The sequence below is a fragment of the Opisthocomus hoazin genome, chromosome 6, assembly GCF_030867145.1.
Source record: "Opisthocomus hoazin isolate bOpiHoa1 chromosome 6, bOpiHoa1.hap1, whole genome shotgun sequence".
Classification (NCBI taxonomy): domain Eukaryota; kingdom Metazoa; phylum Chordata; class Aves; order Opisthocomiformes; family Opisthocomidae; genus Opisthocomus; species Opisthocomus hoazin.
Window position 1 is genome coordinate 28066395 of NC_134419.1, and position 27582 is coordinate 28093976.

Here is a 27582-nt window from a genome sequence, read left to right on the forward strand (position 1 = left end):
TGACAAGACAATGGACTGAATTCCAGTTGGATGCCTAGAACATCAGTTTACTTCATAAAAAAAATACCAGCTTTAGAATTATGAAGCGTCCCCTTGAAATGTTTCCTAAAGCAGATGGAATAAGAAGCATCGTCCTGACTTAGTCTTTTCTCTCTCTCACAACTTTGCAAAGTTAGGGGTTGTGCTTATATTCCTTATTGAATGATCTAACAATTACCAGCTACTCATTGGCAAGTAAAAATATGCATGTTTCAGAATAACTGGAAACCTTTTCTAGTTTTATCACCATTTCAGACTAATCTACATTGCTGCATTTCTGTTTTAAACATCAGGCATTCAAAGATTGATGAAATCACGTTTGTGGCTTGGGTGTGATTAGAATAGACTGCAAAATCTTGACCATTTATAAAAAAATGCAGTCAGTGTAAGCTGGGTGTCTGAACTAGCTAAGTAACGGTGAAAATCTGCTACGGAAAATACGGCAGGCAATAGTGACACTTGTGGTCATTTCTAGATTGCTATTTTTCATTCCCTTACCAACATGCTTGTGGTGTTAAGGAGCATGCTGGGATCACAAAGTAGCCAAGCAAATTACAAATATTCTACAACCCTCTCCTGTCCACTCTAAATGACTTATGGAAGAAGTATTCTTTCTGAAGCAGAACAGAATGACCACTGGCCATATACATAATAATTCATAACACAGAAAAGTAAAACTAAGCATTTATGACATTCTGTATTAACACATTTCCAGAATAAAGTTTAAAAGCAAAAATAACCAACCTTGAAAACATTGCCATTTATCATTTTGAACAGTCACTTCAAAGGTTCTCAACACATTACAGCTGAAATAATACTACATTCTGCTATGATAAAGTGGAATAAACTTTGCAAAAGTATTCATGGAGTATCCAGAAAGCACGGTCCATAAAGGAACCTTCAGTTGACATGTCAGCTATGATGTATGCATTCAGTTTAACTTCCATGGGACTTGTGGTCACCAGGCAGAAAATTACCAAGCAGTACGCACCTGACTATCGCAACCACTCTACCCTGATTTGAGAAACTTCCATTAATGGTGTCAAGAGAGAATGTTATTTAAAGGCTCAACTTTAGGGTCTGATTTATTTCAAAACCAGTTAGACAAGGTTCTACTGATACCTTCTAAAAATGACATGTAGGAAGGTTCAGTGTTTTGAAGCAAGTATTTCAAACTTACACACCTTTGTTATGCATAGGTACATTTTGCGTAGTTCACAGTTGCCACATGCACAGGTTATTCCAAGCAGACGTCTCTTCTGACTCCTTGTATCTGCTTCTAGCCTTGCAGAACTCACTGAACAGTCAAGCTTTCACCGGCCACAGTAACTCTGTGGTGTTCCTTACACACGCTGCACATCTTCACATCAGAGGAATTCCTTCTCAGTCTTAACAGATAGCATTTCAAACATTAACATTGCAGCTTCTAATTCAAGACATAACCATGGTAACACTACAGAACATACTACTCCCTGGATCAAGAACAAGCAGTCCACTGACCCTTCGTGGTGAGATTTAGCCGAAATTAGGCTCATTCCAACCTTCAGCCCCAGCAAGATTACTCAAACCTTCAGGTCATATTTCCAGCACAAAGCAAGCTCTGCCCTCCAGAAACATACAGGATCATACAAAAGTAGTAAATAAAAAAGTGCTATAAGAAAAAAAGAATTTCTTCCTGAAACTTTGACTCTCTAAAACTACATCAGTCACACCCAGACAGAAAGCAGTGAAAAAGCCAAATCTTCTCCTTACTTTTCTGTAAGATGGGCAAAGACCTGCTCCTCCTTTAAGAGCGAAGAAGGAGTGAGCAAAAGAAACTGTTCATTAAGATTTAAGAATTCACGATCCAGTTCGTACATGTGGCAAGGTGACAAATGTTACACGTATCAACAGGCAACAGCTCTGCCTGAACTTTACAAGCTATGCACAAGTGATACGGTCATATAGTTAAAAGCCAAAGCTGATGTCTGTTCCCTTCTAAATATACTTTAAAACAGATTCTATTTAGAAAAAACTGGCCCTCAGGATTTTTGTACCTTTAATATTTACTAGTGAGCACTTACAGAAAAATAAAACCAGCTCTGCCCACCCCAATACGTAAACATACTACACATAACTCACAAACCTTCAGAGACACACTTCAAATATAGTGAAGCAATAGTAAATAAATTAAGTGGAAACACTATGGGTTTTAATAACGACTCTGTTGAGATTAAGACTTGCTTCCTGAATACAATGCTATGTGTCTTCTCTGAAAATTCAAAAATCAGAGGCAGATATACTTGCTGGTATTTGACAAAACATTACTCGGTTCTACGTAAATCAACACGGGTAAACTAACTACATGAGTATCTCACTTGATTTCCTACTCATAGCTCAGAATGCAGCACACTGACAACACGCCTAGCCAAAATCTGTCTCACATTTGTATACATACCGCAACAGATTATAAAAGTTCTGTATACTACATAGGGTAAGAATAAGAAAGCTTTGTGTGTTTAAGTGGAAAATTCAGTAGACTGAGCACACACGCAACCTTTCAAAGCACTGATTCTCAATTATTCATAAACATCCCAGAACAGCAAGTGGTGCTGGACACAGGTGTCTCCTCTCTTGCTCTGCCGCCCCGCTGACCCCCCTCCATTTTTTAACTACAAAATTTTTAGAATGGAGGATATACAAGTCTTTACTGATAGGCACGTTATATTTATAATTAATATTTAGGGAATATGCTCATGCTTGTAAAATGTCCTCAAATAGGACCATAGGAGTTGTGGGAATTGCCATTGGGATAGGAAATGCATACATTAAAAACAAGACTAGATTAACAGAGAAAGTTCGTGTACGTAAGCAATTTAGTTAGGAGGACATAAAACTGATTAAGTTTCCAGTAAATTATCAGAATATGTGTCTAGAACAGTAAAACACACTGACTGCCTGGGGAAGCCTTATTTGCCAGTAAATGACATACCCACCCCCAATCCTACTAATCAGAGACAGCATATGATACAGCAATTATATTTTCTTAAACCTTTGGCTAAAAAAAACTCCAAACAGTCTAAAGAGCTAGTCATTAACTTTTCAAAATAGAGGGGACAAACACAGTGACTAATAAATACTTGGGTAAGTATGCTGGTAGTTTTCTATTTTCTGAGCTATCTATTGTGATATTTTATTTATAACACATAGTAAATATAGTCAGATGCTTCAGCATTGAAGGGTCAGTCATTGAAAGGACAGAAATGAAATGAACACAAGTTTCATTAGGACCGGAAAGACAAATTCTATAATACAGGTATGTCTGTAACAGACAAAAGACATTTTAGATTCATCAATAATTGAAATCAAGTGCCCCCAATCCTGCAATACCAGACTTTAACCTTTACCAAGGAAGAAAGCCATTAACAGCAGAAAGGGAGCTTAACAGCATGTGCTTATACATTAGTGTTGACCAGCTTAATTGACTAACCCTAAGATCACAAAAAGCAGCTTTTATAGAGTAAGCATGTGTAAAGGGAGTACACGCAAAGAAATTCATTTTTTATTTGGTACGAAGGCACAAATGATTTATGCTCGAAGAGAGCCAAATGGGTTAAATCAAGCTTTGGTATTTAAATGCTTATAATTCCTTTGCACTGCAGAACAGCTTTTGGAATACGGGAATAGAACATCTAGCATTAAAAATCCCCTAGAGAATCATAAGTTACAGTGTTGAGGAAAAGTGAAAACAATCTGAAAACCCCTTCAATCATTCATTTAATAATCACACAATTTTTATACTATTCACCTATCACTGTGCTTGAACTGAGTATGTCTCATTTATCAAATAGGAGCAAGAGCCTACAAAGCTTTCTGGCTGCTTTTGGATTTAGTCAAAATGAATGCAAACAATCACGTGGGATTCAGCCAAGCAATGACGTTAAATTCTGCTCTGTCAGAAGACAGCATCTGTCAAAGCCCACATTTAAACTGCTGCCTGCCGGTGCAGCAGCTGAAGAGCTACGGAATGGATTTTATAGACCAGAATCCCCGGTTAAAACAGCTCAGACCCATTTCTATTACTGCCTAGCAACAATGAAGGAAGGAACAGAGGGAAATCCTATTACCGAAGGCAACTGAACCACTACGGGCTAGCACTCCCTGCTAGCAATACCATTAGAAATATGGATACTGAGGAGAAGAGAACACAGCGCTGCATTGTCCGACCAGGGAAACACCAGCTGTAAAAGCTCCACTACATCGGCTGCGCACGCCAGACCGCCCCGATCAGAACAGAAACAAAAACTGTCCTTTTGTTTGAAGGATGAACAAAAAGCTCCAAGACAAGGACAACACTTCTGAGCAAGGAAGGTAACGCAGCAACGAGCAGACAGATGGACAGATCGAATACTGTGAAAAGCAATCGCAGGCAGCAGACTGTTGGGAGATGTGCGCATGTTCGATAGCATCTTTTTTGCTGAAGTGATGGCGTGCCAAAACTATTTTCTGTGGGTATAATCCTCGCACCATAAATGGCCTGACCAAGGAAGGTATGTCAAATCCTCGTGCGTGATATTCATTCGATTGTCTGTTACCTTTTCAGCCATTACAAATTATGATCGTTCCTAATTTGCAGAGCCCCGAGATAACACGTCTCGGAAGAGGGAGAAAGAATTCTAGCAGGTTTTCCTCTCACCCAGCACAATGTCACCACCTTACACTTACTAAATGCATTGCTTACAGTCTGCACAAGGTTGGTGTGGCTAGAGGGGATGGATTAAAGGGATAATGCTGCTACTGTAATGATTGCTTTTAACTGAGAAATCAAAAATTCAAACCCCTGCAATATAGAAAAAAACATTAGAAATCCTCTCAAACTAGGTCAGAATTAATCGTTATCTGAATTAATCTTTAAGCACTGGTAAAATGGCCATGATGTGACACACTGAGAGCACTGAACCATCAAAATAGACCACGCAGTCAAATTACATTATCTTAAAAGTACCTTCAGAGCTTTTTACACTTGCTTTTTCTCCCCTGAAACATGAGCACAATGTCATCAGGCTAGCATCAGCCGAGCATAAACTGGCAGCGTGCAAGAGACTGGACATGATTTAAACCATCAGCAGTGCAATCAGGCACCACATTTTACAAGTAACATCAGGCTCTCCTGACATGCCAAAAGGAAATCTTCAAACACTATGCACTCAAAATGGTGAGCACGTAACTTCTCTCATGCCATCATTACAATTTCTGTTTAATAGGAAAACACTCGACTGTTTGAGTGTAAAATGACATTCCATCTAATTGCCATTCATTTCTATTTATTGTCAAAATTTAAATACTTCATGACTCGTGGCAAACAAACAAGTTGAATATTTGCAATACAAATTTAACACCTAGATCTACAGCAATTTAAAACGCCACAGAAAGAAAGTGCTTATCTGCAGAATCTACCAATAAATCATTAAATGTCAATATAAATGTGCTTTGTTTGCGCAAGGCAATGCTAACATGCAATAAAACAACTGCAGCTGGAAAGGGTTCACGTACCTAAGGATGCAGCATACAAGTCATTGGTTTCAGATCACTTTTAAGACATTTCGAAGGTAAAGTCACTTGCCAGAACTTCTAAACCAAAACATTCTGTCCTCAGGCAATACTCCTGGAGTAGCACGCCTCGCTAGCGGTGTGACTTTCGCAGCTGACATTTAAAAACCTGCGCATCAAACCCCATCCCAAGCACTGTTTCGTGCAAAAGATTAATGCAGTTTGAAAGTGAACTCAGGCACATTATGAGAGGCCTAATACACAGCTGCTGCTGCTGCTGGTTATCAGAATACCGTCTCAAGCTGCACAGTCAAGTGCCAAAAATGAAGCAGAACTATTAAAAATCATATCTTCAAAATGCAGATTTGCAGGCAGCGACACACTTTCCGAGGACAAGGTGAGCGTATGGAGATCTTTTGCTACACTTCGGCTTTTCTACCTACTGCCAATGGCTGGTGCCTGTTCATAAACCTTCTGTGAAGTGAAATATTAAATATTTGGGAAAACGTAGTAACACTTTAATTAAAAAGTGAGAAAAAAAAATTTAGATACGATTTGATGGTGGTTTTAATATGTATTGATAGCTGCTTACATTATTTTTAAACAATGTATCCTAGCATGTAGTATTTTTTAAAGGAGCACTTGCTATTGCTGTATTTCAAATGCTTAAAACCCACTGTATATTTTCAAATGGTTTACAGCTGCGTTACAAAGAAAATGAGACACAAAGTTGTTTTTTTTTTCAGTCAGTAGTTTTATGAAGCTGAGAAATAGATGGGGGTCCTTCCCCTATCCAAACAATGCCTTTTTAAAGGGCAAGCACAGACTGAAGATTTTCTAGGAAGCTCCCACCTTGAAAAATCAAGGAAATATGTGAGAAATTACTCTCTTTAAATTTCTTATGATTCTAGTTCTGTCCCTCACTGTAAAACTTAGTTTTATGTGCAAAAAAAAAAAAAAAAAAAAAAAAGCAGGGGGGTGTGTGTGTGCCAGCCGTTACAACTGCCTTTTCTGGGACACTTTCTCAGCGCTCCACGGAAAGACAGCACCTGAAAACAGCGTTCAGTTTACACGAGTATTTACATAACTTCCGTTTCTCACTTTCGCCTATTGCCACATGAAAGTAGGTGCACAACAACACACTAAAAACACAGATTAGCAGTGCAGTGCAGATTTGCTGAAGTACCTGCACCCAAGTGGAACAATCCAGTGTGACAAAATTAATCCGAATTCTAGTTGCTACTCCACATTCATGAAATTCTGGTTTTGAGTTTCTTCCTAAACTGTGCACGCATGCAATGGACCAATAATTAATCAAATATTCCCACTGCTGCCCTCCAAAATGGTATCAAACAATTTGAAGTGACGTTTATGCTTGCTTATGCAGAGATATTCTTTCCAAATAGCTGAGTGTTCATTCAAAACTCACTGCCCACTGCAGAGAAGCTAAAAGTTATTAGTTTTGAGGGCAGACATTTATTTTCTAAGCATGCAAAAGCAGGTGCAAGTGGTCAGATAAGCGTAAGTCTTCTACATTTGGGGCTTATTTCCTTTTACATAAGGATAATATCCGAGTTAAAGCAGCATAAAAAGAGTAGCGTGGCATCTGAGGTTAATTCTCAAGGTACAGACTTTAGATGCACATGTTTAACAGCTGTAGACTTGAAAACAATTTTTAGAAAGATAGCTCAGTCTCGGTGAGTGGCATCAGTTCCAAGCAGTTGTTAAAAAAAAAAAGACAAAAAATCAGAAATACTTTCAGTGAGCCTGAGAACCAAATTCACGAACACTGTGTAACAGCATAACGACAGGGAACAGATTAATAGCTCACTAGGCAAGTATTTTGCTATTTCAGAAAGGGAAGGAAGGAGCAGCGTCGCCTCTCCGGATACGTTTCCGCTGCCACAGCCCAGTTGCGATCCCCACTTACGCGCTCCACCTAGTGGAGGCCAGCGATGGAGACAGCTCCAACGGGGTGCAACGCTGTCCCCCCGCTCCCAGGCACCGCCAACCAGGCAGCCCCTGCGCACACGTTATTTTGTTTATGTGTAAACTGACATACAGCAATGAAAATAAAGCTCAGTTGTAAGTCTCTCCACCCTTTTGAAATACAATTTTTCCTTACGTGAAGCAGGCCGATTGATACAATTTCATGATACACTATTCAACTGCCATCTCATCTCAAATTACTTCATTACAACGTAAAACCCTGTAATTTCTTATATAACTTCACTTAGTTTTTAAATGCAGAAATTAATCCAAATATTGGTTTAGACGATAGCAAAGCAATTAATAAATTACACATTTATATTAGAAATAGCATTTTCTATGGACTCTTGTTCAACTGTCATCTTTTTTTCTATACAAAACCCTAGGGCCCAGAAATAAATTAGCGCAAATTGAAAATCACAAACGAATTGCTACTGTGCAGTGAAAGGTTCATTTACGAGATGATGTGATCAGCTTTTAATATGCAGCATCATGAAGCTGCCATATTGACTCTGCTCTTGAATATGACAAAAATTTAAAGAGAAAATGAAGCGCAGACTACTTTGGCACTTTTTCCTACAGTTACAGCTGCTGGTAACAATACTTGAAATTTCCGTACAATACCAGAAGTATAGTAGTTACATTTAAACTTAGAGGAAAAAAAGACACAAACCATATTCATCAGATAGTTTGCCAGAAACTTTGTGCTGTGCAGTTTTACTTCCAGCTAATAAGAACATTTACCTCAGACCTGTGCCGACGAAAAACCAACAGCTTAAATTCACATCGACGGCATACCAGCCTGGCACAACAGCCAAGTGTTCCATTCAATATTTTCCTTCGGTGTAGAGTAGAAGGTTAAAGGTGCCTGAAAGGTGACCAACAGCGTTATCCTGCGCTACCATCCGAGGCCGTGCAGTGAGGTTACTGGACCCTAGAATTAATTTTGACAGGTGCATCTTCTCATTGACTTTCTGAACACAGTCGGGGCCGATGGAAACACGCCAAGCAGTGTACTGTGACTAACACAACTCTGCCATAATCAACCTTGCGCTGTCTGTCCCACCACCAATACATGACCATTTTACAAAAAAGGTTTTTAAACTGTGAGCCGTACTAGCCTCTGCATGTCAAATCAATTTTAATTAATGCCAGTAACCTTCCATCTGGTATCAAGGCCTCTTCATTCAGTCCTTCTGAAACCCTGTACAAGGATTTCACAGTCAGTAGACATGAAGCTATTTACGTCCACTTCGCACTTTTTCTGCTAACATAATCTTTTTTTTTTTCCTTTTTATCTTTGGTATCCAGGATGTTTGTCAAAACTTGTACCATGAAAAAAGCGTTTTTAAAAGCTAACAAATCAAGTCAACTTTCATCACAGAACAAGGTTAGATTTCAGCATAAAAATCAAACCTTGTTTATATTAACATGGTCTGTTTTTTTAAAAAAATTGTACTCTATATCTACTTTCTCATTGTAACCTTTTATATTATAAGCATTTAAAATAAAATATTTCTAATTTTCTTTTATTAAATCTTTGCAGAGTGAGCCATTTGCAGAGAATTACTCGATGTGAACAAAAGAAAATGAATACCAAAGAATAGCAGTGGATTCAAAACGGATCGTAAAAGCATTTTGCTCCGCCATTGTCTCATATCCCATCACTGGATTCTTACAACATGCTTCAGTGGAGAAGACGACACTGCTGCTTTGCAAAGATGACCTGGAATACCAAAAGGTCTCTGTTTCGCACCCATCTCATTGGCCTGATTTCCCTCGTATTTCTTTTTGCCATGTTTCTGTTCTTTAATCATCACGACTGGCTGCCAGGCAGGGCTGGATTCAAAGAAAACCCCATGGCTTATACTATACGAGGATTTAGATCTACAAAAAGCGAGACAAACCACAGCTCTCTAAGGAACGCGTGGAAAGACACCGTACCTCAGACACTCAGGCCTCAAACAGTCACCAACTCCAACAACACGGATCTGTCACCGCAAGGGGTAACCGGTTTGGAAAATACCCTCAGTGCCAATGGAAGTATTTACAACGAGAAAGGTACTGGGCATCCAACTTCCTATCATTTCAAATACGTCATCAACGAGCCTGAGAAATGCCAGGAGAAGACCCCTTTTCTAATATTGCTCATAGCTGCAGAGCCGGGCCAGGTGGAAGCTAGACAAGCTATTCGACAAACTTGGGGCAATGAAAGCCTGACACCTGGCATCCAAATTGTGCGAATTTTTTTGCTGGGGTTAAGCACCAAGATAAATGGGTACCTCCAGCGTACCATACTAGAGGAAAGCAGACAGTACCACGACATCATTCAACAGGAATACTTAGACACCTACTATAATTTAACCATAAAAACACTGATGGGAATGAACTGGGTTGCATCTTACTGTCCACATGTTCCATATGTTATGAAAACTGACAGTGATATGTTCGTCAATACTGAGTATTTAATACACAAGCTTCTGAAACCAGAACTTCCTCCAAGGCACAAGTATTTTACAGGTTATTTAATGAGAGGTTATGCACCTAACAGGAACAAGGATAGTAAGTGGTATATGCCACCTGATTTGTATCCAAGTGAACGTTACCCTGTATTCTGCTCTGGAACTGGTTACGTTTTTTCGGGAGATTTAGCAGAAAAAATATTTAAAGTCTCCTTAAGCATCAGACGTTTACATTTAGAGGATGTATATGTGGGGATCTGTCTTGCCAAGCTGCGAATTGACCCTATGCCTCCACCCAACGAGTTTGTCTTCAATCACTGGCGCGTTTCTTACTCCAGCTGTAAATATAGCCACCTAATTACCTCCCATCAGTTCCAGCCTAGCGAACTGATCAAATACTGGAACCACTTACAACAAAATAAGCACAATGCCTGTGCCAATGCAGCGAAAGAAAAAGCAGGCAGGTATCGCCATCGTAAACTGCACTAGAAGGACAACGCTCCCTCTGTCAAATGTGCTCCATGTGCAATCTGTAAATACCGCTGAACGCATGTACAGTGAAAATGGATGAGCTTAACGGGACAGCCTTGAGTTGATCCCCATCACATAGTGGAGTCTGAAAATTATTTTTTTAAGTTAAAAAAAAAGTATAGTTCTTGATAACACTAACACTCTTGATAACACTAACTATAACCAAATGGTTTTCCCGGCAAATTGGAGGAAAAAAATAAGACGGTATATAAGGATTTTTGTGTTAACGTGCAATAATAGGCATGCACACTTTGGTGGTACAATTGCTGATTTACGTGCCAATAAAATATAATTGAGCATATTTTCCACACTAAACTTTTATTTTAAAAAATGCATTCATCACTCTAGCTCTCTTCAGTGTAATGATTTCTTGTTATCTAGAATTGCTACAAAATGACAAATGAAAAACTAAGGCAATGCATAAAAGGCAGATCAGTTTTACCTTCCAACACCACGTAAAAATTATTATACGCTTGCACAGTACATTTAGCAATGTCACATTTACAATGTAGTAAGACACCACCAATGAACTCTAAAACATTCAGAAAGTACTCCCTTAAAATGGTCCAGTTTTGGGAAGGTTGCATATTTTGGTTACAAAATAGGGATAAACAAAATCAAACTGCAGAAAATTGCCGCTTTGTACATCACCTTTGGAAAGCAAGTGGTGTTCTAGATTCAACCATAGATTCAAATAGATTCTCCTCAGAGAGCTGATTAAAAGTTACTTCATTATCTACAAGTCATAGGGCGAGCTCCTACAACCTGGTGCCAAGTAACATTCACCTTGGCATCTTCATGCAAATTCATTGAATCCGCTATTAATTTCCTTACATAACTTCAAGGCAGCTCAAAGGCTGATCAGGAACGCAAAATGGAACTTCAAGTCTTTCATCGCAGTTTCAAAAATGTCTCATTTGGTGGAAAGAGGGAGAAAACCAGACGAGTCTTTGTTGATTTTGCTGTTTCCTGCCTACCAAAAATAAAGTATCACTCCAGTGAAAAACAGGTCTGCTCGAGAAAATTAAGCCACAGACCTTACTTTATAGGTGGGGAAGACCAGGTTGTAATAAGATTGGGAGTTCCAGGTTGCAATATGAACGAGAACAAAGTCTAAGCAATTTCAAAAATTAAATCCACAACACACATCACTGAAAAATGCATTGTGAAAAGTAGGTTAAATGTATTTACAGGTTTCCAGTTTTCTAACAAACAGAACCTTTAAAGCTTCTTTTCCAACAGCGTTACAGCAGAGTTGTATCAGATTCAGGTTATTACTGTTTCCCACAGTGCCAGGGTAAACAAAACCCACCCCTCTGATTTAGCAGCAAATGATGGAACTGTGATTAGTTTTCTGTTTGACTGGGACTTTTTAATTGGATAAAATACAAATATTTGATGTACTTTTATTATTTAATAAAACTGATTATATTTATGGTCTTCAGACTTCACTTTTTATGGGAAAACTGCTCAGGAACAAATACATTTCTAGCTTTAGCATTGCTTGACTTTCCCAGTGTGCCCTAGTTCTGAAAGTCTAGTTTTCATACCATGCACAATACAGAGATCACAGCAGGTTTTTTTTCTTTGTGATGAAAAGACAAATCGTAACACTGCGCAGTCTCGGCAGCCCGAAGGAGCTTGCACACAGGAACTGACTGTATCCCACTGGACCAGCCCGCTGAAGAAACTCTAGGAGCTCCTATTGAAGATGGGTATGGGAATTTGCTCGTTGGCAATTTCTTGGTGATCCTCCACTAAATTTTGTCATCTGCTGTACTTGAGGTATGATAATTAGACACTTGTGCATTTCCAAAATACCTCAAGTTGTAGAAATGTCCATTTCTGGGGAAAGTAAATGTGTGTAAAAACAGTAACTCTGCAGAAGAGATGTCTTGAACTAGATTGTAAGTGCATCCACGTAGTCTATGTTATGACTATTGGTGTTCATGTGACACAGAGATGCAAGCTGCATTAGAAAAAGTCTTTGGGAGTGTTCTTTCAACACCCATTTGTAGTTTTCTTCACGCTCAATCTGCCTGCTTCCTTCCAGCTAACGCAGGCCACAGTTAATATCCCAACTGAAAGCCACGTGGCTTAAGCTAACTCTACACAAGCTTTACACAATAGTGCAAGTTTTACACAACAAAAGCGAGTGTTGAAAGGCAGCTACTACGCAAGGGTATTAGGTTCTGGAAGATGTACAATCCCATAAGCGGCCTCTCCATGAGTAATGCTGGCCAAGAACACAGTCCAGCCTCTCAGAGGGGACTTCAAGCACTGCGCCCTGCCTTCAGCACTTTCAAGCTAGACTATAATGTCCTCTACTTGGATTTTACCAGCTCTGGCTAGTTCAAAATGCTGTTACTGGCTTCTGGGTATAGTCCAAGAGGCTAATAACTAAACCTTAAATAGTTTGGCACTTGAATCAAAGTTTGGCAGCCAAACAACCTCTCGGGTACTCCACTTTGGAGCTCATGCATGATGCCAATCTGCCCGAGACTGGCAGAATTACAGTACAGTGCCTACGAGTCCAGTATATCAAACTTCTTGCTAGTTAAAATACTAGTGAGGAGAAGAACATGTTAAATAAAAAAAAACGTTTTTAATGCCCTTTTAAGGGTTCAACGTAATTTTTAAAAATTTGTATTAATGTTTGGGTATAAGTTGAAACTAGTCTATAAATATATTTGAATTGCTATCAAGACAGCCAAAAACTTCTTAAATTGTTTGTATCCGAGTACTGTTTTCTTACAGTTTGTTACAAAGCTTTCAGAAGCAGAAGGGACAGTTTGTATGATGAAATAATCAATTACAGAATGAAAGATCGACATTCCATTCTCTGAATGTTTTTACTGTTCTCTAGATTGTGTTTAAACTATTTTCTCACTCTATTAGAATACAAAAAACAGTTCATGTTAAAAATAGTGCAATAATTATTTATATCACTAAAATACTGCATGAGTTGTCTCACTCCCCTTCCCCATAAAGCAAGACAAAAAAAATGCATTTTCATTAGCAATAGGATACAAGCTTGTATCTAAATGTCTAACATGTCTGCAACACAGTAAAGAAAAAAAAAAAGCTGTAATTAGTTTACTCATTGAGGTATAGAAGTTTGTATAATACTTGCTTTAAATGTTTTTACTTCTCTGTGTGTCTGCTTCAGGTTGAAAACAAATATGAAAAGTCACAATGACTCAAAACTTATTGTAGGAAAAAAATGCAGCGTCACCAGTACCATCATTATGGCAAAGAAAAAAATCTTAGAAAACTGAAGCATGGTAATAAAAATCAGAAATTGAAATTCCATAATTTTTCCCTATTTAACTTTCAACTAAATAAAAATTTACGCATTGATATTAGATGACCAAAATTAAGTCCCAGAAAAAATTGTTATTCACCAACAACAGAACTGTTCCTTCCACATCAAAATTAAATCAGTGATGTGGGTTATTTGCAGATCACATATCCATAGATTTGCACATGGTAAATGCACAACTACAGGTTTCGGTGTAATACAACTGATCCTGTCCCCAGGCACTAACGGATTTTTTTTCATGGGTAAAGTTCATGATCTGTTCTAGACTGAAAAAAATCACAGGTAAAGCCTCAGTGGTTGGTCTGAGGGAAAATTCAGTGCCCATTAAGATCTTCTCTTACATGTTATAAATTATTATGTCCTATGAATTTAAAATTATATGATGGCAGTGATCTAGAAGAGATAAGACAGACTGGCTTTCAGGTTAACCTTACTAGAATAGTAATTTAAAACCTACTTTTCTTTGCAATGCAGTAATATAAAATGTGTCAGTCCATATTTACAAAGTATTTTCCAAATATATTAGCATGCTAAGACATGCATTAACTGTCTCCAAATCCTTGCTAAATCAGGCACTGGAGGGAAGGGAAGCACCTAGAAGCCATTACTTTTAGACTGTCCTCCCCATCCCTACTGATTTTCCTGATATGTTAACACAATCCCCCACCATTACTTCAATCTAAAATACCTACATAACACCACAGCACAAGAAAATCTTATCTCTTGAATGAATACTCCTTGCAGCGTGTGAAAATTTCCTAGGAGGAGGTGAAAGGGAGAGGGGAATATGCTAATACAGCAGTTACTACTTCTTACATTTGTGCTATTAGCAAGTACAGGCTTGGAACCGATTTGTAAAAGCATCCGTTGTTGTTTAGACATCTGCCTGTTTTTAAAACTCATTTCTCAATTCTTATGCTGTAAAATGACACAAATAAATACTGGACAGTTACTTAAGTATGATAACTGCACACTTCAAGTTTTAAGAGCATTATCTCCCTTTTTATTTCAGCTTTTCTTCTCCCCAGGCAGCAGGCGATTCGGGTGGCACGCAGCCTCACCCTTGCCCACAGTACTCTCAGGTTGCAGCTCACACCTAGCGGACGCGGCGCTTGCCGTCTCACTACAGACGGCATCTCCAGCCCCACCAGTCCTGCCTCCCTCCTCCAGCTCTGCCTGGCGAGGGGAGCGAGGGGACGGAGGGCGGCAGGGAAGCCGCACTGCCAGCCACGCAGCGCTGCGCTGCGCAAATGTAGGTCAGCAAGGAGAGAACCTTGTCTTTGCTTTGCACCCATGGCAAGAGCGAAGGCAAAGGCTTTCTGGGGCGGCAGGCTGCAGAGAACAACTTCTTACAGCAGGTCAGTTAAAAAAAGCTCTTGAATGTCAGAAAGCAGAAGAAATAAACTGAAAACGCAGCAGCTGAACACCACACAGGTTAAAAAATACAGGGCAGGCTCCATGAGAAGGGAAAGCAGTTAATGCGAGGCCAAATTAGAGAGCAGCGTATGAGTTTCTAGTGGTGTTTCCACTTCTCCCCTTCCAGAGAAAATAAGAAGCTATGAGGTAAATCCATTTTTCTAAGAAAATTTTTAGTTCATGACTGCAGTGCATGCTTTTTATTATGGCCAGAACCAAAGTAACCACAAGACACGACAGGATGGAGTGAAGAGCAGGTCAGGAACTCCACAGGGAGCATTTTACACATAGGACTGTCGGCGCACAGTCAAACCAAAAGCAAAGAAAACTAGATTACTTCTATCCAGGATTTACATTTCATTTTCAAAGAAAGAGTTAATTCCAGTCTTCTTTTGTCCCCGGTTAACTCAAAAGGAATTTAGCCTGGTGCAATATGGTACCTTCCTTTCACAGCTAAACGACTGCAAAGGAATTTAGCTGAACATGGGATACAGAAGAAAACTACCATGTTGCTGTTCTGATATTACCATGGCAACAGTTACACAAGCTCTCTTCAGCATTTAAATCTGACAGTTTTCATGATAACACTGGATGATAGTAACCATGTATTTTGGTTCCCAAGCTAACTGCCCTACAACTCCAACCACAAGGTATGAACCATACCCTTCACTTTGCCAAGACCATGTTTGCGGTCGAAACGTTCTGATCGAGACAGCAACCTTGAATTACTGCTCTCAAAAAAGAAAAAAAAAAAAGTCCCTCCAGCACAAGGAGTACTCATGGCTTGAAGCTTTATGCAGTCTCAAAGGTTTCCATTTGAATGCTTAAGTTGTGCACAGTTGGTGTACAGGGTGGAGAAGTCAGGACTGCTAAAATCTTTGACGGGATTTTCCTCAAAGGCTTTCGTTCGCCTAGGAAGGCTTAAGAAAAGAATACGCTTCCCGACGAGTGCATTGAATTGCTGCTGGTATCTTTCACGTATCGTTCGCCCGAGAGAGGAGGAGGAAACTGGTGTTTTTCTATAATCTTTATCAGTTTGTAACCAATACGCCTTTTTTAAAATAAGAAAACACTGCAAGCTGCTTCACCTCATTGGAGGCTAGAGCGTACCGAAGAATACACAAGCATGCCTTCGAGGACAAGTGCATCAGAAAAAGTGCATCCATTTCCTTTTAGCCCACTTAGCTTTATCTAACAGTAACTGACATTTCAACTGCTTAATATGAATATTTGGTGAACCACTCACTCTGATCTCCCAGATGCTCAGTGTGGGCATAACGGAGAAGTCTCTTTTTCCTTACCTCATTAGAAAGACAAGTGTGTGAAACATGTTTCTTATCCTAACATTTCAAGGATACCAGCTTTGATATTGTCTTGCAATTAATTCAACTGAACAAGAAACTGAGAACAGAGTGAAATTCTTAAAGTTTAAAATTTCCCAACATGCAAAAACCAAGCTAGAGGAAATAGTAATGTTTGCAAGGATGTAAGAGACTAACCTTTTCACCACAGAAAAAGTCCTCAAAAAGTTCAGTATTCCCAGCTCTTTCTTTCCCTGTTAGGGCTTTTTAAGTTTCGTAGTACATTAAAAAATAAAAAAAAAAACACATTGTCATAAAAGCACTAAATCCCTCCACTCTTAAAAAACCACACCACCACCACACCTCTTCTTGTGGAAAGGCCAAGTGTCCTATGTCTCAGTAAGCTCAAGAGTCAGAACAAACCCAAACAACTGCCACAAGAAATCCTTTCTTAATAAAATACCAAACAAGTCACCAAATAAAAAAAACCCTTGCTCACTCTCTTTACTAAATATTTAACATAAACTGCAAGCTGAGGTCTAAGAAATATTTTGAGAATAAGAAAGAGATTCTAAGTTCCATTCAGGATTTCTATGCTGCTGTCATCACTTCCAAGAAAAGTGTGAATTTGGTATACAAAAAACATATATCTACGTCATGATTTTAAGCCTGTTGTGCCATAACATAAAGGCTGATGCAAGATGATAAAATAAAAAGCAAAACACTGGAAAACACCATCTGTGACTCAGTCAAAAATTTAGTACTGCCTCTTCATGCAAATGCCAGTCTTTTCACAAACATTCCTCCACAGTCCACCTAGGCATTGATTTTTGTAGATATAAAAATTCAACTCAATTATCCAGCCTTCTGAATTGAGAGAATAACCAATTTCCCATTTTATAATCTTTGAATCATTTAAAGTATTGTTTTTTATCGATTGGTTTATAATGTAGAAAAGGGTAACATTTTTATGTCCCAATAATTGAAAGAAACAAGATTATAATTCAGAGGTACTCTTAACGTTACTTAAGACTCCAAAACAAAAGTAAATATCACATACATACCTGAGGGGACAACTAACACATCTGTTCCTTAAAAAGCAAATTACAAAGCTTATGGTGTAAGCATACAACAATCCCCAAACCAACAAACTCACAGAAGCCACATAATTTTAATACAAATATATCTTCAACAGAAAAGTATTTTCAGCAACAACCCTACTAACATAATAAGAAAGTTTTGTCATTCTAACCTGAAATGATTTTTAAAAGTTGATGCAGCAGACCACTATGATCACTTCACCACATATGAGATGGTTTATCTATTTTGGAAGCTAATCTTTTTCCTGACTTCTCAAAATGGTAAAAAAAAAATACAGGAAGAGCGACAGATAATTTTTTTAAAGTACAATAATTGTGATTATAATCTATTCAGATTTAAAATCCACAGTTACTACTTCATACTATCCAGCTGTGAATTATCCCATTTTAAAAAGTAGGCAAGTTTACTTCCTACATCTAGCAAATGTATGATTTCCTTTCTCATCAAAATTCAGTTGAGAAATGGATGCTGCAAACAACCTAAGATATCCAACTTTCTTTCATGTTAAAAAAAGAATAACAACCCTCTGCCAGTAATTTGGGGGCCTTAAGCCCGAATAAAATACCACAGAATCACAGAATGTTCAGGGTTGGAAGGAACCTCTGTGGGTCATCTAGTCCAACCCTCCTGACAAAGCAGGGTCACCCAGAGCAGGCAAATTGCATCCAAGCGGGTCTTGAATATCTCCAGAGAAGGAGACTCCACAACCTCCCTGGGCAGCCTGTGCCAGGGCTCCGTCACCCTCAGAGGGAAGAAGTTCCTCCTCATGTTCAGACGGAACTTCCTGTGCTTCAGTTTGTGCCCGTTGCCCCTTGTCCTGTCACCAGACACCACTGAAAAGAGTCTGTCCCCATCCTCCCGAGACCCATCCTTCAGATATTTATAGGCATTCATAAGGTCCCCTCTCAGCCTTCTCTTCTTCAGGCTGAACAAGCACAGCTCCCTCAGCCTTTCCTCATAGGACAGATGCTCCAGTCCCCTCATCACCTTTGTAGCCCTCCGCTGGACTCTCTCCAGTAGCTCCTCATCTTTCTTGAACTGGGGAGCCCAGAACTGGACACAGTACTCCAGATGGGGCCTCACTAGAGCAGTGTAGAGGGGAAAGAGAACCTCCCTCAACCTACTAGCCACACTCCTCTTAACACACCCCAGGAGACCATTAGCTTTCTTGGCAGCCAGGGCACACTGCTGGCTCATGGTCAACCTGTCATCCACCAGCACACCCAGGTCCCTCTCCACAGAGCTGCTCTCCAGCAGGTACGCCCCAAGCTTGTACTGGTGCATGGGGTTGTTCCTCCCCAGGTGCAGGACCCTGCACTTGCCCTTGTTGAACCTCATCAGGTTCCTCTCTGCCCAACTCTCCAGCCTGTCCAGGTCACGCTGAATGGCAGCACAGCCTTCTGGTGTATCAGACACTCCTCCCAGTTTTGTGCCATCAGCAAACTTGCTGAGGGTACATTCTAACTCTTCACCCAGGTCATTGATGAAGAAGTTAAACAAGACTGGGCTCAATACTGACCCTTGGGGGACACCACTAGTTACAGGCCTCCAACTAGACTCAGCGCCACTGAAGACAGCCCTCTGAGCTCTGCCATTCAGCCAGTTCTCAATCCACCTCACTGACCGCTCATCCAGCCCTGAGCTTCCCTAGGAGGATGTTATGGGAGACAGTGACAAAAGCCTTGCTGAAGTCGAGGTAGACAACATCCACTGCTGTCCCCTCATCTACCCATCCGTTCATGCCATCACAGAAGGCTATCAGATTGGTCAAGCATGATTTCCCCTTGGTGAATCCATGCTGACTACTCCTGATAACTTTCTTTTCCTCCACTTGCTTAGAGATAACATCCAGAATGAGCTGCTCCATCACCTTTCCAGGGATGGAGGTGAGGCTGACTGGCCTGTAGTTCCCTGGGTCCTCCTTCTTGCCTTTTATGAAGACTGGAGTGACACTGGCCTTTCTCCAGTCCTTGGGCACCTCTCCTGTCCTCCAGCACCTTTCAAAGATGATGGAGGGTGGCTCAGCAATGACATCCGCCAGCTCCCTCAGCACTTGTGGGTGGATTCCACCAGGGCCCACGGATTTGTGGGCGTCCGGATCGCTTAAGTGATCCCTCATGCAGTCCTCCTCGACCAAGTAAAGGTCTGCAGACTTCCTCTCTTACCTCCAGGGCCTCAGATGCCTGAGGGCCAGCCTTAGCACTGCAGACTGAAGCAAAGAAGGCATTCAATAACTCCGCCTTCTCTGCATCCACCGTCACCAGGACACCCACCTCCTTCAGCAGCAGTCCCACATTGTCCCTAGTCTTCCATTTGCTGTTGATGTACTTGAAGAAGATTTTCTTGCCCTTAACATTCCTTGCCAGATTCAATTCCAGGTGGACCTTAGCCTTCCTCGTTGCATCCCTGCATGCTTTGACAACATTCCTGTACTATTCCCAAGTGGCCTGTCCCTCTTTCCACATTCCATAGACCTTTCTCTTTCATCTGAGCTCTGCTAGAAGCTCCTTGCTCATCCATGTGGGTCTTCTGCCTCCTTTTCTAGATTTCCTGCTCAGGGGGATGCAGCGATCCTGAGCATGGAGGAAGTGATGCCTAAACAGCGACCAGCACTCTTGGAACCCCCTGCCTTCTAGAGCCCTGACCCATGGGATTCCTCCAAGCAGCTCCTTGAAGAGGGCAAAGTTAGCTCTCTTGAAGTCCAAGGTTTTGATCCTACTTATCACCCTGCTTCCTCCACACAAGATCCTGAAGTTCACCATTTCATGGTCACTGCATCCGAGTCTACCTCCAACCTTCACATCCTCAGCCAGCCCCTCTTTGTTTGATAATACAAGGTCCAGCAGAGTGCCTTTCCTTGTTGGTTCCTCCACCACTTGCATCAGAAAGTTATCATCGATGCTCTGCAGGAACCTCCTGCACTGCATGTGCCTGGCTGTATGATCTTCCCACCTGATGTCAAGGTGGTTGAAGTCCCCCATGAGAACCAGGGCCAGTGACTGTGAGGGTACTTTCAGCTGCTTGTAGAAGGCCTCATCAACTTCCTCCTCCTGGTCAAGTGGCCTGTAGTACACACTCACAATAACATCCCCCATATGAGGCTGTTCCTTAATTCTAACCCATAAGTTCTCGACTCGTTCTTCATCTGCCCTCAGGCAGAACTCAATATATTCCAGTTGCTCCCTCACATACAGAGCAACTCCACCACCTTGCCTTGTCGGCCTGTCTTTCCTTAAGAGTCTGTAGCCATCCATGACAGCATGCCAGTCATGCAAGCTGTCCCACCACGTTTCTGTGATAGCTCCTCCCGTTTATTGCCCATGCTACGTGCATTGGTGTAGATGCACTTGAGCTGGGCTGTTGAACTCACCCCTGACACTGGCATGTCACACCTGGGCTCATCCCTAGTGAGCTGGGCGATGTTCCCTTCCCCCTTCGAACCTAGTTTAAAGCCCTCTCAATGAGCCCCGCCAGCTCGTGGCCAAGAATCTTTTTTCCTCTTTGAGACAGCTGGACTCCATCTGTCGCCAGCAGGTGCCCTGAAGTCCCTTCTGATGGCCTTCGGACTTCTCTCTGATCTTGTCACCGCCAACCTGCATTACCAACAGCAGGTAATAATCAGAAGGCCACACCAGACCAGGGAGTTTCCTAGCCACATCCCTAACCTGGACCCCAGGGAGGCAGCAGACTTCCCTGTGGGATGGGTCCGGTCGGCAGACTGGGCCCTCTGTTCCCCTCAGAAGGGAATCGCCTATGGCATTTACCCTCCTTTTTTTCTTAGCTGGGGCAGTCATAATACTTGGGGCTGACCAACTCGTCCTAGGCAACCCCCCAGATGGACCTTCACCCGCATCCTCATTTGCCGGGCCCTCATATTCCAGAGCTCTGTATCTGTTGCTTAAGAGCAACTGGGGAGGTGAGGGAGACTGGGAGGGGATTTGCTTGCCGCCCCAAGCAGGGACCCGTTTCCATTCCCCCCTGTTTCTTAGGTCCCCTCTTTCTGCTTGGTGGCAAGAGGGTAGGGGGTCCTCTGCTTCTTGTGGAGCCGCCTCCTGTGCCTTGGCCTCAGGGACAGCAGAGTGCGGCTCCACCAGTCCATCTCCCTCTCACACTCCCTGATGTTCCTCAACCTCTCCACTTCCTCTGTCAGCTCTGCCACCAGGCCGAGCAGATCATTCACCTGGTCACACTGAACACAGCAGTTGTCTCTGCTGTCCTCCGGTACGAGCACCAGGCTCAGGCACTCCCTGCAGCCTGTGTGTTTGTGCGGGACCTCTGTCTGGGTCCCCACGCTCCTTCTGGCAACAGCTTTCCTGCGGGTGGAAACCACAGCTAGACTATCTCCTGGGAGGGCGATGTCCACTAATTAGGTTGCCAGGAGGGGGACTGCGCCTTGCCCGCACGCTTTCCCTGCTCGCCTTCGCTGCACGCCCTGCCCGCGCCAATTGCCGCGCCGCATCCTGTTTGCCAGCCCAGGTCACCCACGCTCCCCAGGGACTGCTTGTGTACATGAGGGGTTTGGCTGCTGTCACACTCAACCACGTCCACGCTGAGTCAGAGCTGCCGCTCCATAGCAGCTGCCATATAAAATATAATGCTGCCATATAAAATATAATGCTGCCATATTCATTAAAAATGCACTGCCTGGGTCCTTCAACCATTTTTATTTTTTTTTCCCCTCCCACCATTTCCTCATTGTCTACTAGTAGAAGTTCAACAGTTTAAATGATTTATTGTCCAAATTTCACACTAGCAGAGTGGAATGGGAAAACCAGAATAAAGTACACAATTACATTTCTTCCCTACCCCTCCTACTATTCATCAAAAAACTTTGCACACGTGAACACACGCTTTCTGTAACTAACATCTTCTGCACACACTCCATAAATCAAGTCTTTCTGAGCAACACTACTTTGTTGCATGTAAGGCTCCTTATGACAACCAGTCCAATATTAATACTTTACCTCTTCCAGTCCTGTAAGAGAAAAACATCTATGAATCTTGTATCAAAAACTTTTAATTGTAAAAGATTTTACATGGAATAAAGGGGTTTTTCCTCCCATTTCTTATCACTATATTCTCTTGGACTTCCGAGTATTACCACCTGAACTACTAATATAATACTTGGATCCATAATACCTTCGTTTAGTCATAGACCAGATGAACCCTAGAATGTTCATGACAAAAACTGATCATCACGAGCATTAAGAGCTTTTTCTTTTTTGTCACCACCTGTGTACAACTGAACTGCAGAAAGCAGTACATGCTATCATATTCCAGCTAGGATACATCAAAGTACTTTTGCATCCATCATCTCGGCGTATACAACTACGATCCAGTTTAAAGTTAAGAAATCGCAGAGTTGGACGGCACTCATGCTCTGACCGGATGGACTGATTCAGCCATGCCAGAAGGTAGAATAGCTGCCCTTCACGCTCTTTACCGTATCCAGACGTATAATTCAAGGTGCCAGATAAGTGTCACAGAAAAAAATTGAAATTAAGAGACTCTTGGGCAAAAACAGCTTTACGTATTTGCTGGACATATTTTACACTGGCTTTTTCAGTTATTTGAAGTGAAAAATGATTACAATGAGATGCATTGTCGTAGAAAAAAATGACTGCCTCCCACCACAGCCAACTAAAAGTTCAGCATTTCATTAATTTTGGTGGCCAATACAGACACAAGAATACATGTGCATGGTTTGTCCCTGGCTTTTGGAAAGTCAACAAAAATTGAGTTAGTTTTATAATGGTCAGTAAAGCTTTCTTTTCTCGCTGTCCCACTTCCCTCTGATAACTACCTCTTCACAGCTAAACTTTCTCTGAAGTTATCAAAACCATAGGGTAGCCCACTAGAAATGAATCTCTGCAAGACACAATACAAAAACCTCTAAGTATTCTTCTACAAAAAAAAAAAACCCTAGTAGAAATACTTGGTAATTACTGTCCATAATTTTAAACTTTTAAAATTGAGACACTTCAGTAAGTGTTACATTGTACATCTCTTCGTGTTAAACAGAGAGATAAAAGATGCAGAACCAAGGAAAGCCATGCTTCTGGGGAAATACATAGGCAGGACAAGCACTGAAGAAATTGTAAGAGAAAATATTCTGCCCTAAACATCTTATGTAACAAAATGAGAGGATGAGTTTTAAGTCGTAGGCTTCAGCTGATCAGTTGAAGTACTGCAAATGGGTGTTTTTCCTTGTGTAATGACAACTGAAGTAAAGTGTGAAAGGATTGACTATGTCCTAAAATTAACAGTGACTCTATTAAACACCCACAGCAACTTCTTTTCCTATTGCCTTCTCACCTTCAGGACCCCAAACATGCTACATTAAACTGAAAGCAAAACCAACTACCCTTGGGTTTGTGGACCAAAATGAAACAGAAGTTAAAGACCTCTGCAACTTTTTTTTTTTTTTAAATATGCACAGTGCAACTGCATTATGAAAATTTTAAAAGGTACTGAATTTACTACTGAATTTACATGAAATCCAGAAGACCTTGAAATGTGCGTGCTAGAAAATGCAGAGTCTTTACAAGCTAGTTAATAAATACCATCATAGCTCTATATAATCTAGCCATTACTACCTGAAGAGCAACAGTTTAATTTTATTTGTGTGATCAAATCTGTAAACCTACGTAAGTTAGCAGTGACCACACACATCCAGCACGAAGAAATGGAACCCCACGAACAAGCGAAGGAGGAATGGCCTGGGGAGCTGCTCCCGTACTTAATGGGCTAACCAATGATCTAAAGGTTTATAAAGATTCAAGTGAAGGTGAGAAGTCAAAGCGTATTAATTTAAATGCATTGAATTCCCACATGAATTTTCTAACGCAGGAGTAAATTGGCCTTCACTCGCTGTAAACCAAGGAAATTAAACTACAGCTAACTAAAGCAATTTTATTCCTAAAGACATCACCAGCCAATGGCAATTTAATGCATTATAACTTACAAATGTTGATGTTGTACACTTTGGTAATTTGCTTTAATTTGCTTGAGTGCCTTGATCTAGATATAGCCTTAAGGAATATTTGCATATTGCTATATTAGATTGCATCATCCTTTGTATTAAGGAGAAAAGGTTATTTCTGAATGGCAGAACTATGAAGCACTTGCTTTAACAGGAAAATGGCGTCAATTGTCGAAGACTCTCAAAGTCCTAATGACTTCCAGCCATGATCAGGTGGCATCAGCTTCACCCTGGAAAGACTTGAGGTGTTCAATTATAAATGGAAAATAACTTAAGATTTTAACCCTTAAACCAATCTTGTATTGGGGAGCTCAGCAGCTACAAGACAAGGCTGGGACAAAGTTTTACAAGATCCTCAAGTCCCCGCAGGATACTGATTGACTGAGACCCAAAGGCTACCAGGAAGAAAACAAGGTCACATTTCAGATGCCGAAGAGGTTTATTCCACCCCCAAAGTTACACACAGCTAATGTTCTTTGATTAAATTTCATGTGAGTGTGAAGGCACTTCCAGAATTCTCTGTCTGTCACAAAATCCCTAAACAGCATGGGAATGCAGGAAGATCCGATGCTGAAAAAGACAGATAACTTGTGAACTTCAAATGTTAAATAGCTCCCACGTCAGCAGCAGGTTGGAGGCTACGACAGCTGGATGATAGGCTACAGCGGTCAAGACTCTGTTTACATCAAAGAGAGAATGCCTGTAAATCCCCCACACAGGGTCCCCTATGAGTCTCCTACAGCAGCTTGGTAGTAAGGAGTAAGCAGGCCTTCAGCCAGGGCTTTATCAATAGAAAAGAAAAATACTAAAATATTAATCAAAAGAACTGAAAACTGACTGAACCCAGATTTAGATAAGCATGTATCCTTCTATGTAGAAAAGTTCTAAATTTTAATATTTTACAGAAAACCAATGAATTAAAAAGCAAAATACAATTCACTGTAATACCTAAATTTACAATGAAGTGCAACAAATTCACTACAGATTGGTGTTAGAGCAAATGAACTATTAATAAATAAAACTGGAATACATATTTTTCCTCTACCAAGATGTCACAAAGCACAAGTAGTTTAAAAGTGACCAAGAGCCCTCACTCTCCACCCAAAAACACCCCCAAAACTTCTTACAGAAAGGCTAACTGCCTTTCTGCAATTTAACTAAACGCAAAACATGTTTCTCCCCATCATCTGCAGACCTGCCAGAGAACCTTATTCTACTTCCTTCACCCTTGAGAAAAGAAAACATCTGCCCATCCCATCAGATTTTAATCTTCTTACGGACAGAATTAATTTAGCTTCCTCCTGGGGAATGTGGTAGGAGAGAAAACTGGCCAAGGCTACTTCAGCCAAAGCCAGTCTTTTGTTGTTTGTTTGTTTTTTTTTAAAAAAGGGAGGGGGGCAAAAAAAAAAAAATCACAACATGTTTCTCAAAGCTGTGAACATTCTCTAATTATAACACATTTATGAAGTATCAATGTATCTCTATGCATTTTAACATAGTTTAAATATGGCTTCACTAAAGAAACATCACTTTACTGAACATAAGGCAGAAACTCCTTGAAGTTTGCCAAATATTAAATGTCAGGTTTATCAGTCATTTTCTTTCCACTTATGAGAGGCATCAGAAAAAGTTACTTTATTTCCTTCAAGGTATGATTCTTATTCATAACTGATAACTTTCACAAATATTAGTAAACTAGTAACTGCTGTTTAAATTTAATACTTTCTTGATTTTAACCTGGAGGATGTTGAATACTTATTAACTTTTATATTCTTTTCCTCTCAGCTCCATATAAAGCAGTAATAAAATGATACTTGAAGATATTTTCTGTGTATTGTAAATTTCCATCCAGAAAATATTGCCTGCATACAGATTATTGTTATGGTACTCATTGTTTAGAAAGGTTCTAATATCTACATTCATATTTGAAAGAATTGCAGTTCACACAGTCTGGTAATACAAGCCAACTATAGGCAGCTTTCCAGAGAAGAAAATAAAAGGACATTAAGAGTCTTGCTGAGAACTGCCAGGGGAAGGAATATAAGAAACATATTCAATATGTGGTTTTACTTTACAGCACAATAACATGCACATGAAAGTTACCCTTATTAATTATTTAGTACATCCAAATAAAGGTGAGCAAACTGCCTGATCAGGCTATTCTTTCATTAGTCTGAATGGCAACTGTAACAAACAAGTAAATACAATTTTCAAAATATTTCAGGTATGAACAAAGAAGTGATTTACCGTTTAAAACCAGGCATAACATTACACCAGGCAAAGTCCCTTTAGATTTTAATTTGTAAGACAGCATTATGCCCTATTTTGTATTTTAATACGTATTTTACTACTTTAATCTGCATTTCACCTGCTGTTCCTGTCCAGATATTTTTGGAAGCTTTTTCATGACATTATTTTCAAGACCTAATTATACATCTGAAACCTACTGTAAAATTGGTGGTTGGTTATAGCACATAATGTCACCCTAAAGCAGAACAGATTTTATAGACCAGTATGAGATAGCTGTATATATTGTATATATTATATTATTAGCTATCAAATATTTGGCTTAAGGCCTTCTAAACCCTCTCCATCCAGAAATCATTCATCTTACTTAGCAACCACAATAAAACACAATGAATCAGGCAGGTTATCTTTTTTAATGACAACTGGGCTCCATTTTAATTTCAGTAATATTGCAGTCTGTTTGCCTCATTTACATCAACTGCTCCAAACACAACTAGCACGCAGGACTGGCGAATACTGCTGCACGGTGCAGCCTCGGGTCACCTTGTCCCAAAGTAAAAGGAGAGGTTTCCCCCTCCTGCCCCCAATTCGTTAGCAGTCTACTTGAGCAACATTCCCTCCCTTCTTCCACAGTATGCTTTGAACCTACTTTCCAATTTCAAT

General features: G+C 40.5%; 2 protein-coding genes across 2 annotated transcripts in view; one reads left to right on the forward strand and one right to left on the reverse strand.

Annotated features, from left to right (window-relative positions):
* Positions 1-27582, reverse strand: part of CDC73 (cell division cycle 73) — a 119704-nt gene that overhangs the window by 39567 nt on the left and 52555 nt on the right. The gene's annotated exons all lie outside the window — the stretch shown is intronic.
* On the forward strand, positions 3993-11985 carry LOC104333732 (beta-1,3-galactosyltransferase 2). The gene is made up of 2 exons (XM_075422347.1): positions 3993-4568; positions 9104-11985. Exon 2 carries the CDS (start codon positions 9240-9242, stop codon positions 10506-10508), a length of 1269 nt encoding a protein of 422 aa, XP_075278462.1. The 5' UTR covers positions 3993-4568; positions 9104-9239; the 3' UTR covers positions 10509-11985.